Below are 21,274 nucleotides of genomic sequence, written 5' to 3' on the forward strand. Positions count from 1 at the left end.
ATCCCGGCCACGGCGGCCGCATTCCGATGGGGGCGAAATGCGAAAACACTCGTGTACTTAGATTTAGGCGCACGTTAAAGAACCCCAGGTGGTCGAAATTTCCGGAGTCCTCCACTACGGCGTGCCTCATAATCAGAAAGTGGTTTTGGCACGTAAAACCCCATAATTTTTTTTTAATCATGACGATGACTGTACACCGAGCTTTGCCGCAGCGCACTTCCCACGGGGGAAGCTACAACTAAACGAGATCGTCGTTCGTCGCCAAGCGTTCGTACACGACGCGGAAACTCGCCGCTCGCGATATTGTCGGCTTGTCGTCGCCTTCCTGAATGAACACTATATAGTCGTTGGTGAGCGCCGCGCATGGGCGAGAACTCGCCCCTCGATCGCGTGTATTTGTTCGCGCCCTCTCCCCGCACCGCAAACCAAACGCCGCCCAACGAGCGCGCGCAAAGCGCACTCCTCCATTGTGTTATTTTGTGCTCGGATTCCGAAGTCGCATCTGCCGCGCTGCGGCGACAGATGAAAGTTTAATCTGCGAACCCAGTCGGCCTGAACAGTCGGGAGACTTTCGTTGGTGCGTCGTCGTCGTCGAACAGAGAGGGTCCGTTTACTCTTTATTATTTGAGGCAACTGGAACTGCTCCGTCTCTTCGTCTCGTTTCGCATGGGTGAGCTAATTTTGTTTTGGCGGAACTCATCTATTTCCTTTCTTTTTTTTACTTGCTTAATGGCGTGATATAGTACAGCCGGAGCTTCTGAGTATTTATTCGCAAGAACGTTCTCACGCTAGAACTACTCGTAAGGGCAGTTGGGAGGCGTGCGATCGTCCTATCGAACATAACATTATCGAAGGTGACCAGTCAGTGGCAAAACAGCTCTTACCGACGCAAAGCTTTGTGAACTCGGCCTGAGCCACTTCTACCGAACAGCTTGCAGTACGATATTGGCTTTATTTTTCGGATTGATGCATCTTCAGGGTCCTATAGCTCATAGCTCTAATTTATCAAGCAGCTGACACGCGTTTGAGAATAGTATGCGCTGTACTTCCAGTTAAAGAAACGGTGTTTTGACATGCCCCTGTGTTCCTTAACTTGGCAAGAACTACGTACACGAAGGGAGAGCTGGCAGACATCGCCGTATCCTGCTTTTTACGTCTTGTAGCTGTCGTAGAATAGACCAGTTCGTCAAAGCTTATTGTTGTTGTTTCTGTTGTTGTCGACGCTGTGATTGTTGTTGTCGTTGTCGACTCTGTTGTTGTTGTCTGTTAAGGAAGAGATACCGAAAAGTGAAGCAAATACAGGTAGGTCAGCCATACGCAGGTCTGGTTTGCTACTCTGTACACTCTAAGAAAACTCTGGCGCTTCCAAGGCTACTGTTGTGCTGTCGTCGCTAGGGCGCTGTTTTCCTGGCCGTATAGATGTTCTAAACTGTCCCCATAAATTTTCACAATGTGTCGCACTATAAGTGGTGTTGTTTCGCTTCCACGCGCTCTGGTATTCGAGCACAAGTCTGCATCTACGCTATAGTATGTCAGCGCTTTTCTAAAGCTCCCCACGGATGTTCTAAGTAGGCTCGAGGGATCTAAGCGGTGCGCGTGTAGGCCTTTGCGCACGCGCGTCGAAATATAGCAGCGCGTTGTTATAGCGAGTAAATATAGCGCGTCTGCGGTGATCGAGAACATGGTGACTCTCGCGCAACACTGCTTTGCGCGCACTGTGCGACGAGTCATGAAGGCGGCAGACGCGGGAAACGGCCGTTGATGTTGCTTGTACTGCGTGCGATGCCGTTGAACCCGTCGTTCCCACGAAACCAGCCGCCAGTTGTCACACCTGTTGTGATGGGGCCAGGATGCGGCGCAGTGCATTGACTGAGCATTGGAATGCCGCCGCGAAAGGCGAGTCGCTGGCACGAAAAAATGTATACTGTACGTGCTTATATGGATTAAAATGAACTCGCTTCCTATCTCTCACAGAACTGCGCGGTGCCATCCCTAAGAAGCCGTTAAACACTGATTTACGTTTACGCTATTGGTGCTGGCAACACAGGCTCCGGAGTTTGTATATGTATATGAACGGAAAGGGAAACCGAGGGGACTTGATTTTGAACGCAATATGGTAATAAAGTCAAGAAAAGCATAGAGGTAATTAGCTGTGGTTGAAATTGATGTATAGATAATTATGAAGAAAATAGAAATGAAAGTAGACGAAGTGATAACTAGTTGCCGGTGGTGACGGAATCCATAATGTTCGCATTACGCGTGCGATGCATTACCAATCGTGCTGTATACGGAGATGGCCGTGGATTCGTCCACTAACTTGGCTATTTATGTGAACTATAGATCTAGCCTTGGGAGTGTTAGCCAGCGCCACTGAGAGCAATGGTGGGCCGATTTGGAACTTTTTTTTTTTTTTTTTTTTGCCCGATAGAATCCCGTAAGCCGTGAACTTATAGGAGAGCAGGCCCGTGGCTAATAAACCATCGTATGCTACCTAATGCCATTTAAAAAATTTGGCTTTTTTTATTTATGTATGCGGGTCTGCTAGAAACATAGGCGTTTCCACAGCCGACAAAATTTTTGACGTGGCGTGTTTTACCATCACAGATCGCGTCAACATAAACTGCGGGCATTTTCCATAACCGCCCGTATTTGCCTTCAGAGCCCCACACTAACAGCGTATGCAGCTGTTACGAACACGCTGCTCTGCAGGTACTTGAACGAGGAGGCAGCAGGGCAAAGCTATTATATTTCAACGCTATCGCGTGTCCGTGGTTTTGCAAGTTCAGGCAATAGGCCAAAGCGTTCCGCTTTCGCAGATAACACAAGCTTTACAGCTAAAAGTTTTAAAGTTTGGACATTTTCTAACTGTGTATGGGGTTCTGCTTGAAAGACGGTGGTTCCATGTGTCTGCATACACTGTATACACAGGGCACGCACATATCGGGCGAAAGACGTGTACAGAAACTGTGTTCTTACTTCTCGTGCGTTTTCTGTGCGCGTTGTATGTATAGACGTTTTCAACGTTGAGAATCACCAAACTTCTGATTTTGTCTTTTGCAGTAGCCTGTTAAGCTTAGCGGACAAAGAAAGCAAATGCAAGGTGCAATGGACCACCAATATATTAGTTACCGCAGACGGCAGCGCTTTTGTTTTGCGACCAATTAGGGTGTGTACTAACAAAAAATCTTTACTCTAGAACGGTTCGTAAGAGCTCGTAATAGTTCATAATAACAATCGTGAAGTTGAACGTATTATAGACACCACGTGACGTCTCTCCACTAAGTCGTTAAAACTGTACGCGCCGAGGAAGGCACGGTCGCCGTTGACAAAGACAGGCCCACCTATCGAAACGTCGGCCAGCCTGTCTGAGGCATTTTATCCTTATCTGTGAAACTTTTATCTTGCACTGTGCTTCCAATCTGATCGGCCTCCATCTTGGCTGTAGGGTATGCGCATGGTGGTAGTGGTGGTTGGGGCAATAGTGTTGGGTGTGCGACATGGTCTGCTTCGTGACTAATTCGAAACGTGCGTGAACCCAGAGTTAACAGTGACACTATACACGCTGGTTCCGTGGTGCCCACGCTGTGACCAACGCGCGAATGTACGGTATGTACAGTCGTAAGCAAAAGTCTAGAGACCATGACATCGGCAAAATAATAATAATAATAATAATAATAACAATAATTTCTTCTACCACAGCGGTGAGACGTGAAACTATAATGCACGACGCTGGTCAAACAGGCGCACGTCGGCATATAGTACCACTGGATTTCAGCCTTTGAGCCTAGAGTGCGAAGAAAGAAAAAAAAAATTGCGGCACCTGTGGTATCCAACTTCTGCTCTCTGCTACATACAGCACGCTGAGCCGCCAGTCCTGTGTTGGAGGCAGCAGCCTTGGCTGTCCGGCACGCGATCACTGCGGCAGTATCAACGTTTGGCAGTATTAAGTCGGTCAGTGTCGAGATCAAGGTTGACACACGCGTCTGTGGTTCGCGCTTCGTCGTGTATACATGCGCGCCGCCAAACTCAGTCGGCACGACGCTGCGTTGCATCCACTTTTGTAGCCACATCGCGACAGGATGTTTGCGTTCGTGCGTTCGTTCTCTGGTTTGCTTGTGTTCTGTGCGTGCATGCGTTTAAAGGGGGTGGGGGAGATGGGCCAAAGCTGTTTTGAGAGAGTGTTGCGGATAAGTCGTGCTTGTTCTGGTGTGCCGCTGTGTGTCTGCACGTGTGTATACGTGCGTGTGTCCGCGCACGCGTGTGTGTCTTGATTTTGTTTACTTTTGTTTCGCTCCCCCGACCAACGAAATGCACGGGTTATGCGCGTACAAGTAAAACAGCCGCTATGGAATTCTTCAGGGTTAGGTTTAGGGGACCAACAATGTATAAAGGCAGTTTCTGTAGATATGCACAACCATAGATTATGTAGCTTCTACCGTTCTTTTCTTTCGTTCCTATTCGTTCGACGCAGTATCACGTTGTCATTGGCGGTGTTTACGCATGAATGAGTCATATGCAGCCTGGCAGGTTGGTGGTCGCCTACAGGTTAACCTGTCAAGTGCGCGCATGAATGAGTCATGGATACTTTATAGACGCAACTTAGCGGGTGGCTCAGTATCTTATTTCCTTGGTAGGCTCAACAGAAATGGGCTCTCAAGTTAGTCTGTATGCTGCAGTCGAGTGCACCATAGCCTACTTCCTGCATCCGTTAATTCTGTGAGGATGGTCATCCTGACGGAGTTGACGGATGCAAGGTTTGTCTTCAATTTAAGGCGTCGCGACCGTATGTATTTGCGATTCATTTCTGCACGAAGTTCTTCTCCATCAGTAATTTCGATAGGCCTTTATTCATTTAGCCTCCAGTGGCATGGTGGGGCACTGTAATTCGAATAAAGAATAACAAGATTATTGGTATGCTTGTCTTCTTCCGGGTTCGTCTACGACAGCTGTAAGCGACGAATTCAACCTGCTAAACAAACCGCATGCGTCTGGAATAACATCCTTTTATTGTTACGATCAACCGAAACGACGTAATCATTTCGCAATTATGACGGGGTTTCAATGATATGTGTAAAATCCTGTGCAATGTTCATGGGTTCGTTAATTTATGGCATGTTTCTAAACTAAAACTCATGAGCAGAGCATCTTCCTTCCCAACTTCTGTGTCACCTTTCACTACTAATAACAATTAATGGTATAATTCGGACGATTTACTTGTATGCATTCGTATACTTAAACTCTGTGGAATTCTTATTCAAGCCTTTTCCTAACTAGCACATCACCCCAGCTTCAGCAGCTGATGTGGTTTCAACGCTTAGTGACCGAGACCATATGTACATATTCAGAATACACATTTTCGGTGACATGTGCACACTTTCACATGGCTCATACGAAAGTTCTCGATGTCTCCCCTTTTGCAGATACGCACATGACGCTTGCAAGCAAAAAATGCACAGAGTCGAAGGATTCCTGCGCGAAGTGTTCGCTACGCGGAAACGCGAAGAGCGTACGTAGTTTCATTCCTTGCGGCTTGTGAGAACACCACACGGTGAAAACAAAGAAAGCACTGGCGATTCCCTAATTCTTGCGGAACCAGTCTCTTTCTTTTTCTCGTATGAGTGCTTACACACTGTAAAATAATTTACACCCTTAAAGTGAAAAAGGGTGTAAATGTGTCTATAACTCGCACCCTTATGGTGTTATCTATATAATGGACACTCTAAGGGCGTGAGTTATAGACACATTTACATCCTTTTTCACTTTTAAGGGTGTAAATTATTTTACAGTGCAATGGACACATGTATCTGGCCTTAAAAACACTCCACACTCGATGGCCTCGCGCATGAGGGGCGCTACTTCGCAACTCGTTCAATCCGATATCTGTAGTCAACTTGGGAAGACACGTCACTCGTGACGTCGTCACTTACGATTTCACCGCGTTGATGACGTAATGATGTCGTCAGCAGTGGCCCTCAGCGACGAGCAAGCCGTTAGGCTTAACTTGAGGGCAACGGGGGAACAGTTGGAGATTCTATAAGAATGCGCTTGTCTCTGTACTTTTTTTTTTGCAGCAAACGCTGAATCGTATTCTATTCGTCTGCGCAAACACTATCTATAGAGTTTCGTTGGGAGCGTGTTTATACAGACGGCGCCTGTCGCGCACGAAGCAATGTACCAACGAGTGATCGCGCCGGAATTTCAAGGTGAACAGAAAGAGAGAGATAGGTGCGGAGGGAATAAAAAGATACAAAATCTAATTTAGAGCGACGGCATTTTTTTCCTCATCACGTCAATCAACCTTGAAAAGCGAACGAAGTTTTGGAGAGAAGGCAGGCAGAAAAAGCAATTAAGTGGATTGCCACATTTTGCATTGGGCGACGGAACACTGATACATGTACGCCGCATCTGGCTTGCGAATCGAACGGGCTCTATAGCGTGATCTCCTAGGTCAGCGTATGCACTCGTCATGGCCATCAGCGGTTCGTTGTGTGTTCTATATCGGACCGCGTAGCAACTATGGTAACACTCTGCGTGGCGAATTCTGCTTCGGGCTCTTTCTCCTGGTTTGTGTTGCTTAATGTTCTTCCGCGCACACTGATGCTTGCACGAAACTTGTCGTGACTCGCTTGTGGCCCAGCCGCTTCGGAAGCTTAAGGTCGGGCGATAGGGAGTCTCGTCTATATCGCAGCACCTAACAACCAGCATAAAGTGTTCATAACTTGTTCGTTGCCGCATACTGCCCCTTATTATTACTTAAACATACACTTGTTGATGATCGTTAATTGGTTCACGTCCTTAGAAGTACGCGCGCGGTTAATGTTACGGAACTGCGCACTTTCCGTGTACCTCTTCTTTTTGTCCTGTGTGTCTTATTTATGCGCAGTTATGCATTCTTAAGTACATCTTGTTAATGAAAAGCCCCGCACTTTTGTCACAGGACAAGGAGCATACAGGAGTAGCCGGCCACCGTGCCAATGTCTCCTTATTTAATAATGTCGTTAAATGGAGAAACAATAAAGAGATTTAGCCTAACGTATACGTGTCATAGCCGTTACGATACTACAGTGATGCAGCAAGCAGGCTTAGACTGAATAGGCACTTTGTTCCGCTATGTGCGCAAGAACGCTTTGTTTTACTACACCCACTGGCACGAAGGCGTAAGCATCAACTATGCACTTATCACGTAATTATATTTTTGCATCATTTGGTTTTCAGCGAGGACCACCTAGCAACAGAAAAACATTACTAACGCATTGTGGTTAAAGATAGCGCCGCAAGACGTTGCCACCAGCACTGCCATCTCCGTCTTTTGTTCCTGTACCACGACCGATATGTAATGAGTAAAACTCAGCGACGGCAGTTCGGTAACAGCACTTAATTCGTACGGGAGATTCATGGGGCTGGCAGGTAAGGCTTGGAATCGATATCGTTGGTATTCCGTGATTAAAGTGCGAAAGGACGACGGGTGCAACCCGGAATGCTAAAGTCTGGACACCATCAAATTCCGACATAATGTCCAATTCGCCATCTTGTCAACTCTGATTGGTCCACGGCGCTGCTACGATCTTTCTAATTGGCTCAAAATGCCAACATGGCAGAATACGACAACATGGCCAGTATAGCACCCCAGAACGGAAGCGGACACGCTCTTAGGTACCTGTGGTTAACCTAAATTGGTTGTTCTTGATGATGATTATGATGGGGTTGTAGTGGCGGTGGTGGTGATAGTGGTGGTGAATGCGCACTTATCAGGCGATGATGGTGATAAATACAAACTTATGAGGCTAAGACTGTTTGATGAATGCTCGATTTCTTTTATCCTCATCAGCCGAAGGGCCTCCTGACCGACCAGCTCGCCGCCGCCGAGCAACCGACTCGCCGCCTGGAGACGTAGTCGTCGACGGGAGTGCGGGCAGCACGACGCGGCCGACACCGCTGCATCACAAGTGCCCCCCGTCGTGCTCGTCGCCCGCCGACCCGTTCCGCTTCCGCGAGATGGACATGCTGACGGAGATGGGCGTGGCGTACGCGCGCCAGGTGCGAAACGTGCGCCGAGCCGCGCTGGCCGACACCGGAGCCCTGCGCCAGTTCTCGAGTCCCGGTCGCAAGGCCATCGAGGAGGTGGAGGAGGGCCTGTTCCATGTGCAGAGGATGCACAGCCATCTCGTGGCCAGAGCCAACCACCTGGTCTACAGGTACGGGCTACAAGCGCCGCACCAACACCGCCTTACTCATTTCGCCGAAGAGTGTGCTGTCTTAGTAAATGAGTTGTGACATGATATTTTTTACTATTAATTTCTTTTGCAGTAGATGAAGGTCTCAGACCTCTTAATCTGAAAGCATACTGGCAATCCTGAGAGGACCCTAAATAATGTAAATATATCAGCTTTTCTACACAGCTTTAGTTTCGGTTCTACTCTGTTATGACGTCACGACACAGAAGGTAGTAACGTGGGAGCAGAACACTGGCAACGCTTCGACACTCACTCCGGCTTCGTCGATAGCAGCATAGCAGACGATCGAACGAGGCGGAATGAATGTTAAAACGACTCAGTGTCCTGCTCCCACGTGACTATACCTTCTGTGTCGTGACGTCACGACACAGCAGAAACGAAACCAACGCTGGCTGTAGAAAAGCAGCTAAATTATTTAGGGTTCTCTCAGGATTGCGAGCATTTTGTCTAAGGCTTAAAGTCCAGGACCTCCACTTAAAGCAAGAAATGAATAGCCAAAAACTTCATGCCAGTACTCTTTTGAACACCTGTCTAAAGCAAATTATCCCGTGTGCCAAAACACATGACCTCAGTAACTGGTATTATACTGGTATATAACTAGCCAACTGAATGAGTAAAGTTCGCATACGTGACCACTGACTGTCTGGCTGATTCGTTCACACTTCGCCGTCCAGAATGTTGGAACCACTGCCCCGCGCTTCTGCCGATATAATCATCGATAGTAGCAACTTCAGGGGAGTACATATTGTCGCGGCGATCAGCATATTGTCGTTCGCGGCGATCAGCATTGGTGCATGTCTCCAGCAAGGCCCGACGGAACTCGAGCCACGATTTGATGAGCCCTTCTCGGTTCTCGTACCAAGTGCGGGCACCGTGCTCCAAGCTGAAGTAGACGTTCCTTAACTTCGCCGCGTCGCTCCATTCATTTATCTCGGCAAAGCGCTCAAACTGGAGTAACCAGTCTTCTACATCCTCGAAGATATCTCCGTGGAACACTTTCGGCACTCGAAGATTCTGCAGCAGATACCGCGTTGCCGTTGTGGCCGTACCTTGCCTAATGGTCGGTAGGGACGTCGACGTTCCTTCCATACCGGTGTGTGGGGGCGTCGATGTTGTTGCGGAGAGATACTCAAGCTCCGGAGGCAATCCTCGGATTATCCTGCTTGCCCGGTGAACAGGGGTGTCCACTAGGATAGGGCTGGTACTCCTGCTACCAGGAGGGGTTTGTGGCATCGGATAAACCGTACCCCGCACCTCTACCAGTTTTGTCACGAAAAGACTATGGACGATGTACCCGGCGTCGGCGAGGGAGGCAGTTGTACAAGATGGCGTGCAATAATTCAAGCCGGCGTCCTCAGCTTCTACCTCTTCTACTTCAGCGCCCGTCTCTTGCTGAGCGCGTGTTCCAGTCCCAACTTCTTTTTTTCAGCGCTGGCTCGTGACACCTAGGGGCAATATTAAGACTAGTGAAATAAATAAATAAATAAAGATAACTAAATATTCCTACATATCATGAAGTTTTCGAAAGGGCGTCTACGGTTCGTCCTTGTGCAAGGCAGAAAAATAGACTACGCTCTTGAGTGAAGCTGTAGTCTTGGATCACGTTATAGTGAATTATAAGTCCACTAAATCTATTCAGAAGCCAATTAGCTTGTATTCGCTCCCGGTACTCTTCCTTGAATAGCAATCGGAAGAGGGTTGATTCGCAGAGCCTCTGGCGCATCTAATTTTTGTTAACCGGGCCGTAACCACTGGACCTTACATCAGAATATGCTACGATGGAACGACGCAGACTCGACTATTTAGCCCTAACTGGTCTTCACACTTTTGCAAGGGTGTTTCATTCGAAGCTTTCGAAGAGCGAATCGGTAATTGTACTATTTGGACTAGTTCGCCGAATCAAATAATGACTGTACGAATATTATTTTTTTACATATTTTAGAGAAAATTCCACATTGCCAAGTTATGTTGAAACATTACCAACTGTGCGTGATCAAGCATGAAATTGGAACGATATTGTGGTATATTTCATCCCGGTGACCGTAGCAGACATCAAAGGCGAGAAGTAACGCAGTGGATCGCGCGCTTCGTCACACAGCGGGGCAGACGTTTCCAGTTAAACATCTGTCATTCGCATTCGCCAATGACTCCTGCATGTGCGAACAAACTGCTCGTTTGCTGCTAATGCAAAGGTTGCGGATTGTGTCCCCACCGGTGACAAGTTATCTTTTCGTCCACTTTCATTTACCATTTTCTACATTCAAATTTCAAACACAGATACTGCCCCTCAGCTTCTCTTGGATTCATTGTCCGTGGCTTTATAAAATCGTAAACGTCCATTTGTGCTTTTAATACAAAAACTCCTTTACCATGAAATCTAATGACAGAGACTTGCTAATGTTGTGAATATACTAGGATGCAGAGATCACTTTAAGTAAGGGTATAAACGATTGGGGGGGGGGGGGTTCATTATTGGAAAAGTATTCGAAAAGTATTAGATACCTTGTGTCGTTGAGCGGAGGGCGTAAAGAGATGATGTGGATAGGAAAGAGGCTCAACGACGCAACATGATTCATCAACTGGCCCAACAGTCAACAATGTTCGATTCGATTCGCGTCTTGCACCATTGGACTTGTTAGATTCCGTCTCGAAAATTACTATTGGCACAAGTCTACACTCTCGACAGTGATAAGATCGCGCCCGCGTAGCATTTGCTGTGGATGTGAGGGTCAGCATGCGAGGGTGAGCTGAGAAGGATGGTGACGTCATGTATGCGGTCCTTTCACGTGCCAAATGTGGCAGGCCACGTTATCAAGCGTGGGCAAGGAGGAAAGTTGAGCATGTGGTAAAGTAATCAAGCGCTTGCTAGGGGGTGTCAAATGTACGTGTGTCTCCTCCTCTGGCCCGGCCGTGGCTGCGCAAGGCTGTCCGTGCGCTTGAGCGCGTACGTGGTCCGGGTAAAGCCCTTTAAACTTCGTAAAGTAGCGCCACACTTTGAAGAATGCCGCCTCCTCCTCGCGCGCTCTGGCCGACGCCGACGCCGTGTCGCTATTGGCCTAATAGCATCACGTGGTTCCTCGCGCCGTGCATCAGCGCCATTTTCGCTCGAGGAACGCATGTTGGCGCCGTTGCTACTCTCGAGTGGTGTAGGCGGCGCCACGGTCGAGGAGGTAGTGTGAAAGAGAGGAGAAACGAGGAGGAGTGAAGGCGGAGGAGGAGAGCGTCGCTACTTCACGAAGTTTAAGGCGGTTTAGAGTTACTGTATATGCTACCACAGGTAGCAGAGTTGCGCGTCTGTTTTATCACGCCGCTAGCGCCTCTATTGGCAGAGCGTCATCACGTGGTAGTCAAGCAACCGTGCATTGCGGAGAAGCAGATGCTCGGGCCAATTTTTGTATTTCCCGACGCCGCCGCTGCAGCGAACTGGATTGACACAAGTTATCGCCAGTCAAATTCAAAGCGAATCCGGCCGACCTTGGCGTTCGCTGTTCGCGTGCGGGCTAGCTGCGGAGAGCTAGCTATATAGCTATGTCAATCCTGTGAGAGAAAAACTTTCACTACACTCCCACAGAAGGTTACTTTTGGTATCCCTGCAGTGAAAAGGCACATAATGAAGTGGTACTTGCAGGTGTGGCTGATATCCAGTGCCTGCTAGTAGGTGGATACGCTTCTACAGCAAGTCTAATGGGGTACCAGTGTCGAAATACTAATGGTTGGTCATTGATTCACCAGTAATGTTTTAGACTGCCTACACGTTGAGAGCTTTGGCACATAAGCAGGTATCCCTAATGCAAAACCGAGTACCCATTATCCAGTGTTCAGTGCAGCGCCGGATTATGGGCCCAGTGTCGCGCGCTGGATGCTGGGCAGGCGCGGCGTACTCGGAGGCACTGGGTACTGGTGCGAAAAATAACTATAGCGCGTTAAATACGCGGTGCCTGGACACCGTATGTATTTTGTTGGAATACAAAAAGCAACAGAGAGCGATTTGGTGCAATAAAAAAAAAGAAAAAAAGCTCCAACCAGGATTCGATCGCCGGACCTACAGATCCCAAGCCCGGTACTTTACCACTGCGCCATGCCAGTATGAGAACATGACTGGATAATATGCCATGTCAACGGTCGAGCAGCAGTTTTAGTTTCACAGAGATGTGTCGCTCAGTCATGGTAGATGCGCTATCGCCCTGTATATAAAACTCATGCCTGTACCGCAAAGAAAATTTTGCTGTCCGTATTCAGTAGCATGCTCGGAAGTGCCACAACATCGATTTTCACTTGCGACTGGCATTTTAACTTTGAAAAAAGTCCTAAATGAACCGCCGACCCGGGACGCTGTATGGGCTGTTACTACTGATTTGAATAGCTGTTTCTTGTTCTTCACGCGAAGAATATGCAACGTTTTCTTAGTTCAGTGATGCCTTTCAGTCGACACGTCTGTCTAGTCATATATCTTCGTCAGAGAAGCGCAGGCTAGTGCCGGGAGCCTTCCGCGACAGCACATACATACCTGTGTTTATGACGCGTCACATCGGCGCTCATCGCTACTTGTGCTGGCAGTGTAAACATGAAAAAATGGTTTTTTAAGAACACCGATGCGAAAGCTGAAATATAGAGTGATTTATCCGTGTTAGACTTCTTGATTCCTGAGCCTAGGCGCGCCGAGAGCGTGCAGACGGACTCGGCGGATACGCTAGGCCTAAGCTTCGGTGGGGACCGATCTCGGAGTCTTTTTCTTGACGATCTAATGCAGTCAGCTGTTTCGATGCGCTTTGTTTGCGATTAGGCGGACAAGCAGTCCAAAAGCGATGCAAAACCACCAACTGTCGATCGACGATACGGTAGGCATGCCGCCTGCAAAAACGGAGTGCGGCTTCGCCGCATAGATTTGGTTGCTTCCCAGGCAAGATGGCGGACCTACGCGCAACTCTGCTACCTGTGGTAGCATATACAGTAACTCTAAGGCGGTTTAGGTCCGGGCGCCCTACCGTGGAGGTAATCTGCGGCGGGTCAAATAGCTGGGCGAGCCGAAATGCTTGGTCGCTTCACGTGCACTGGCTTCCCGTGCGCCCAGTGCTTGGAGGTCGCGTTGTGACAGCGAGTGTTTGCGGCCATCGAGTAAGATCTATTCATGTTTGCCTGTGCGCGCTTGACACCATGCTTGTTAATTTATTAGTAAACGAATGCTTACTGCAATTTATACGACCAATAAAACCACGAAACTTGATTCGTGTATAGCTGTCTAATATTTCGCTATTGCTAACAATGCTTAGCCTATCGGGCGAAATGGAGTAACTTCTTCGTTTCTTTATAAATTACTTTGTACCAGCGAGCCATTACCGCTGCGTTGTTTTCTGGCGCTCCCGTATGGGTTTAGCTGACCTGAGCGTAAGAAGGAACAGCATATAAGGCTTAATCGCTCATTTGTAGCTAGTTTACAATCGAGCCAATGGGGCTCTTGCATTGCCCAGAGGGCGCTGCGAAAAAGGTGCTAAAAAGCGCCCTCCGTCCAAAAATGGGTCGTACCAAGCTCTGTCGTCTGCTTCGGAAAGCACGTTTACAATATGGACCCGCCACTTTCGGTTGTGTTTTATCACGGCCTGCAGCGAATATCGGGCGCCGAAGATTTTTTTCAGGGGTGGCACGCTGCGTAAAGGCAAGAAATTATGCAGTGCCGAATACGTGTACGCCGTTTAAGAATTAAGCGGCGAAGTTTTAGCGCGGTGTCAATCGCAAGTGAAGCGAGTCGCGTACGAAGTGGAACTTCACGTAAGGTTTGCACGCTGCCCGATTCAGGCGCACAAACGCGAGGAAATGCTTGCTATAAATGAATCCACAGCAGCGATAAGCAGACATCATGTGTACGGAACTGCTCGAGCACACGACGGTACGCGCCGCGATGTACGAACTGCTCGAGCGCACGATCGTACGCGCCGCGACGGCAGCGGTCTTTCGACATGCCGCGAAACGGCAGGCCTTCCGCAATCTTTGTTGACTGCATGCCGCCAGACAAGTAGTTATACCTGCACTGTGGTAGCGGCCATCTGTCCCTTTAGCAATTGATAAATAACTGATGCAATGCATATGAGCTCGCACGTATACGTGCGAATCGCGCTGCAGCGCGAGCTCGTGCGCTGCTCGCTTGATGTAACTTTTAATGACAGCGCTCGAACATCGATCTGCTGTAATCAACACTACATTGCTGCGCTGCCTCAACATGCTGGCTTGAGGTCAAGTATGAGCACATTTAACGGTCTAACCTGTGCTGCTCGTAGTGGGGTAGTGAATTGTCACCGAATCAGCCCGGTCATTTGTGGTCATTTGCCCACACCTGGTCACTTCACCACTTCGCATCGGTCGAATTGTCAATTGTCGCTGTGGCCGGGTCTAGAATCGTGAATTACCAGCCATGCCTGCTGCTATGTCGGTCTGCTGTCGGGACTGTAGGTGCAAAAGACCGAAATTTAGAACGCAGATAGTCAAGCAAGCTTCAAGACAGGCGAAACAGTCAGCATGGCGCGAAGTTTCGCTTACTCAGCGCGACGAACTGCAGCTATGCAGCGCGCCCGTAAACTCCACTTCGCGAGGCCTTGAAGGAAAACGGTAGAATCTGATGTTGGGATTCAGGCCTTCTTGTTCACGGCAGCCCACAACGCAGAAGTAATGACGGTGACGCCTTTTCGTGGCTGGGCTAGGTCTCTCCGGACCGATTCCTTCTGCTCCCAGCATTACGTCCCACGGCACACGGAGAGTTCGTTTTCGTTAAACTGTAGGCTGCGGCGAGCTCGCAGCGTGGTCGGCATGGTCCGTGAGAAGTGACGAGCCTTTTCGCACTCGCAACAGGGCAGAAAAAAGTGCGAATCGACGCAAAACTGGGCCTAGAAACGTGCTTCGCCACAGCCAGGGCTCAATACGACCCAAGCTGGTACGACCCAGTTGTCGTTTCCCGCGCCGCCACCAGGCGCCGCTACTATGCCTCAAACTCCAGCGCAAGACTCCCATGTCACTTTAGTGTCGATCTGTTCGACACCTTAGTGCCGACAATTTTAATTAAACAATGTCACCTGTGTAACGAAATTCCAAAGTGCCAAGGTGTTTTGCAACAAGCTCGCTCGTTTTAGTTACGTGTATTCCATTAAACTGAACCCACAGTGGTAGCTTTGTTGCTCTAGCGCTGCTAAGATCGTGGGTTCAATCTCGACTGCGGCGGCCGTATTTAGATGCAGACGAAATGCGAAAACGCTCGTGGATTTTAGGTGCACGATAACTTTTGATGAAATTGAACCTAAAGGGCCACTTACGACTAGCAACATATTATCATTGCCTGAAAATCGATTGTGCAGCGTATCGTATATTGTGCTGATATTGCGTACTTATTATCATGGTACCCTGTGTTCATGCGCAGGTTGCAAGACGTCGTGCTCCAGGAGGAGTCTAACAGACTAAGAAAACAGATGCACTGGATCACAACGTTGCCAGGTAAGTTGTAAACGTAGGCGAAACCGTGGCTACGCATTTTTCGTTCAGTGAGGACTTCAAACTGCAGAACTCTGCGAATTCACCGGACCTTCTACTGCACGCTGTGTGGCAAAAGCATAACCCCGGAGATCGATTTTCATTAACCTCGGGGAGCTATCGCTGCACTATAAAAAAGTTTGCACCCTTTAGAGCTTATCCGTCCCCCCAAAATAGGGATATATCTTTTTTTTACCTACACTGGCTACACGAGTGTAGCTGGTGTAGGAAGTCTTCTTTCTTTTTTTTTACTTGGTGTATACTCCAAAAACAGTTTGCACCCCTTTGGGGTGTATATTTGCACCACAACAATAATCGTCATCTGCCTTGCTTGCGTTTCCTTTCTTGAAAACTCGGCGCTGGCTACTTTCCTGTCGAGAATGCTGCGTCACACTGATAACGCGCATGCCGTTCATGACTGGGAAGTACCGGGCTCGCAGCGTTAAAGAAAGGAAATGCGGGCAAGACAGATGACGATTATTGTTGTGGGACAAATATACACCCCAAAGGATGCAACTGTTTTTAGAGTGTAGAATAGTGTAGCTCCGGCCACCTACACGTAGCCATTTTTATAGCTGTGGTGCAGCTTGAAAACTACACTTTCTACACTGTGGTTTTGATGAGCGTAGGCAGCAGACAACAAACAAGCAGCCTGGTGTTGCAAACGCGTGGCGCCATTTTGTCTGCGAGTGTCGGCGCTTACATAGCGACAATAGCGAATATTCGCTGCAAGGACGGAGTTAGCTGCTTTATTTTTGCTGATGAGGAAAATTGTTTTGCTTTATCAAGAACGTTAGGTTCAATGCCTTCATTTCAGTTTCTTAGGTAAAATGTCAAGTTTGCGTCACGTTACGAAAGCAAAACGGGGCCACCAGCGCCATTTTGTACGCGTCGCGCCTGCGTCACGCCTCGAAGTAAATGGCGGAATGTCCGGATAGCATATACACTCTTAAGCAAAATTACACCCTTTTGCCACAACGATAATCGTTATGTCTTGTCCGCATTTCCTTTCTTTAACGCGACGAGCCCGGTACATTCCTGTAACGAACGACATGCTCGTTATCAGCATGACATATCACTCCCGACAGGAAAGTAGCGGGCGTGGCGTTTTCAAGAAAGGAAACGCAAGCAAGGCAGATGACGATTATTGTTGTGTGGCAGGGCTACACCCCAAAAGGTGTACTTTGTCTAACACTCCTAATCGGTTGCACCCTTTGGGGTGTATATTTGTCCCACAACGATAATCGTCATCTGCTCTGCTTGCGTTTCCTTTCTTGAAAACTCGGCGCTCGCTATTTTCCTGTCGATAATGCTGCGTCACACTGATAACGCGCATGCTGTTCGTGACTAGCATGTACCGGGCTCGCAGCGTTAAAGAAACGTGGGCAAGACAGATGACGATTATTGTTGTGGGACAAGATAAGCCCCAAAGGGTGTAAATTTTTCTAAGAGTGAACGATAATCGTCATCCACGGAGAATCGCGCTACTTTTGGAAAATTGAGGGACATTATGACCAGTGTGTTGGTGGCGCCATCTCTTGACGCTTCTTGCAACACTTATCACGAGTCAATCGTCGCGCGGGCGTGAATTTGGACGCCACCTACTACAACTTGTGACAACGACAGTAAAATAAGACAAGTTGTAGTGGAAACTTTTAAACATAATTCCGAGGTTTCAAGCAACGGCAAGTTTCATCTTACGGAAATAGGTGGTGCCCAATTCTACGGGGCATTGATTGCGATCAATAGATAGATAGATAGATAGATAGATAGATAGATAGATCAACTTTATTAAAAGAATAATCAGAAAAACCGCTAATGGTCGGGGCCCTTAGTCCAGGGCTCCGCTGGCTCTTGCCATCTTCTCAGCTCTCTTAATCAGCTTGAGCTGGTCGTCGAGGGCCGAGCTGGACAGCAGTGCCTCCCATTGCTCCCTCGTTGTGTTCGTGTCTGGGTGTTCTATGTTGTGTAGTGTGCACTCCCACACAATGTGGTATAGGGTTGGTGTGGCCCCACACCATGGGCATTCGTCCCTGTAGGCTGTGGGGTGTATCCGATGTTAATATGTGTAGGTTCGTGTAAGTGCCTGTATGGAGCAGCGGCATCTTCTGTCTTTAGGTTTCGATGGGGTGGTGGATATCGCAAGCGACGCCCTCTGTGGTAGTTCACGATGGCTGAATACTCGAGGTCGACAGGGTCCAGGTCTTCTGCAGCCGGCGTGTTGAGTGCTCGGTTATGTACGAATCCTCGAGCTGCTCTGTCGGCCTGCAGGTTGCCCGTGATGCCAGTGTGGCCCGGTATCCAGATGATGGTTTGGGTGGTGAAGTCCTCAGGGTCCTCCTTGAGTATTCCGGCTAGGACTTGTGCAGCAGGTCTTCCAATTCTACCCTGTAGGAAGTTGCGGCAGGCCTGCTGGGAATCCGTGAGGATCGTCAATGGTTGGTTTGCGTGTAGGCCCTCGCGGATGGCTAACGCGATGGCCAGCTCATCGGCTTCCGTAATCGTGCAGGGGCGGGTCGATGCCGCAGAGGTAACGTGGCCTCGGTGGTCGCATGCCACTGCAACTGCGGTCAATCCAGTCTATCCATTTATTTTGCATTTGATAATTTGCATACAGTTATAAGAAACTCTTTGATATTTTTTCATTCCTAACACTCTGCATTTCCGTAATGCCTACCCACTGACGCCAAAATCGCACACATGGATGAAACTAACTCAAATGACGCTAGTTTCCTAAATTGAGGTCATAGTTGCAGAAAATTTGTTAGGTAGGGGGGGGGGGATGCCAAGTTTGTTGCATGTCAATTCTGCTGCATGCAAAAGCAAAAAAAAAAAAAAAGCGGCGAGGGACCGCAGCGCACAACACGGCAGGAAGTGGCGCCGCCCAGTGATTTGCGTTCTCACACATTTCGTAGCAACTGGCCAGGCATGGCAAAAATATAGGGGGCTGCAGTTTTGCATAAACGCTTGGCACCGTTTTCTTTTGTAGATTACTTACGGCGAACAAGAACGTGTTTTTCGCGGACCGCGAAGTCCGAAGTGGACGTAGTTTCGCTGCGACCATGGATCTCCAGGACTTGATGTCGAGCAGCCTGCTACTCGGGCTCCTCACGCTAGATCAGATAAACGAGTTGATGCTGCTGCTGATGGCGCGAGAAGAACGGGAGACGACCGCGTCGAGCGACGAAGAATCGTCGTCGAGCCCGCGTCCTCGCGGATGGCGTCCCACGATGAGCGTGAACGACATGCTGTCCGACCCGCTGCTCATGTCCATCATGACGACCCGTCAGATCACCGATCTCATGTACATCAGGCTCATGGAGAACAGGGAACGCGAATACGAAGGCAGCAGCAGCAGCAGTAGCAGTAGCAGCAGCTCTGAAAGGTTGCAGCGCGAAGAGGCCCAGAGGCGGAGGCTGGTGCGACGTCGGCCGCTGAGGAGCAGGCAGTCAATCGCTGCGTAAGAAGGATAGATTTTCCACGTTATCCTTGTTCGTTGAATGCATGGCCGTCCTGGCACGTGTTTTAATGACCGGCAGCTTAGGAGCTGCGTGACCGACAGTGATAGTACGGTGAGCAGGCTGGGTGCCGTTCTTGACGGAAGCGTAGCCGCATGCGGGCAGAATGTCTCGCTCGTGTTGGAGGCGCGGCGTGCGTGACAGTGTAAGACTTGTAGTGGGACTGACAGATTGTGTTTTGTTTACATAATGTGCCGCTTTGTCCTTCCTCAGTTGTGTGCGTCATCAACTGATTCTCAACATCGTGCATATTGTCAGCTTATCAAACTCCATTGAGCATGCGGCGTTTTGTGGCGCATGGCAAGTTACGCATCAAATGCAAACTTTATCATTGCATAAGGGTTTATCATCGCCTGGAGCCGCCAGGTAGCGATGCATGGTTCCCACATCAACTTCCGGTGTTAGTACTCCTTTGTGATAATCCGATAACCTTTTCTTGCAGCCGAAAAGCAGACTTCACAGGTACGGGATCGGGAACACGACCTGATAGTGAGGATAGTTCGCATAGTGAACAAGAGGGATGCCATCTTGGCCGAGCACCATGTGGAACAACGCAGGTGAGTTCTTGAGCAGTACCTCTGCCTTCATCGCAGACTTGCGGCATAGTAGTCAAGGTTTCTTGGGAAACCATGGAGTGGCTGTTACTTGTACCACACTGCCCTCTTGTGTTGCAAGTACAGACTGGAAGTAATGCATACGTAGGTTTATCTTAATGTGCTGGGCTGGTCGGTTTCTTCTTCAAAATTAGACTTGCAATGAAGATAGGACAAGTTTATGGAAAGATGAAGAATTGAGCATCAGTGAGCCACACAAACCGCTGACGTTCATTAGTCAGCCCGATTCTGCCATTGCAGGCCACCCTGGCTGTCTCACCAAAAGCTGAGCATATCGGGCACTTCACAGGATAACAAGAAAAGGTGACAAGGGGCGTTAGTAGAGGACCAGTGAAGTATTGGAAACGTGTGGTGGCGCATACTTAGCCTTGGGCACCGCTGTCACGGTGCAACTTGAGACCGTAGCTCACTGGATGACTGATGCACATGTCACAGCACCCTGTGATGCCATGTGGCCTCTACCTCTGATTTCTGGGATGGCGTGAGGAGGCACACATCAAGGTTGAAGCCACGTTGCACTTGGCACACACTTTGAGTTAGTTACATTAATGAGGATGTAATTATTCATTATTTGCTCAAGGAATTGAGGCCACTTACCATGATTACTATTGAATTGGTAGCTACCTATTGTGGCAAAAAAACAGTGAGGCAGTATTTTTTTGTCAGTACTACTGCTCTGGGGTCAGTACACCACTCAGCTCATGTTGTCTTGTGTGAACCACAATGGATGCCCTTTATTTCATTGCTGCTTAAAGGGGTAAAAAATATTTTATTAAGCTTTCTTATCGGTTGACAATTCCCCTATACCGAGAAGGCCACTCTTGAGAGGAGCTGTGGGAATTTAGAAAAGATGCAAAAAACTAACGATGGCCGGCAACACCGCTTTGAAATTCTCGCACCAGCTCACCATGATGTGGATTTTGATGGTGCCCGCTCAGGCACATTTAATTTCTGATTGGTAGAGGCGGACTACATGGTACTCTTAAGAGAGTGAAGGACTGAACTTTGAAACATTTAAGGAGTGTTATTGAGCTACTGTGGCCCATGTACATCAACATACTTTGAAATTTGTGCCACCACGCTGACGTTGACAGTGGTAATCGTTCCACTTCTGACACATCGGTGCTGCAGTTTCAGTGCAACATTAGAAAGTGGGATTTCAGTCTTCATTTTCCATGTTAAGCCACCTCCTGCCTCGAAATAATGAAAATAGGGTTTCGAAATAATGCTTTGTCACTCTACACTGGTCTAGTGTTTTTCTTTGGGGCATTCTTTTGTAAGTGCTCCTACTTTGTTGATGTCGTAGTAGTCAGGTGGAGCATCGGTTTTCAGAAGGGAAGATACTATGTTCAATGTCGGTTGCAAAGCCTTCCCTCCATAATTTTGTCTTGCCTTG

General features: G+C 48.5%; 1 protein-coding gene across 3 annotated transcripts in view; it reads left to right on the forward strand.

Moving 5' to 3' along the window:
- Window positions 1–487: 487 nt before the first annotated feature.
- The window catches only part of LOC126525663 (uncharacterized), a 30,515-nt gene continuing 9,728 nt past the window's right edge, over window positions 488–21,274 (forward strand). For 2 of the 3 annotated variants that reach the window (XM_055067783.2, XM_055067784.2), the window contains exons 1-4: window positions 488–670; window positions 7,829–8,195; window positions 15,637–15,710; window positions 19,707–19,821. In XM_055067783.2, the coding sequence (XP_054923758.1) occupies window positions 667–670; window positions 7,829–8,195; window positions 15,637–15,710; window positions 19,707–19,821 (560 nt within the window). In that variant the 5' untranslated portion in view covers window positions 488–666. Of the gene's footprint in view, window positions 671–7,828; window positions 8,196–15,636; window positions 15,711–17,520; window positions 19,207–19,706; window positions 19,822–21,274 lie in introns of those variants that run through there. The other variant, XM_050173577.3, reaches the window with a different exon arrangement.

This window comes from Dermacentor andersoni, chromosome 8 (assembly GCF_023375885.2).
Source record: "Dermacentor andersoni chromosome 8, qqDerAnde1_hic_scaffold, whole genome shotgun sequence".
NCBI lineage: Eukaryota > Metazoa > Arthropoda > Arachnida > Ixodida > Ixodidae > Dermacentor > Dermacentor andersoni.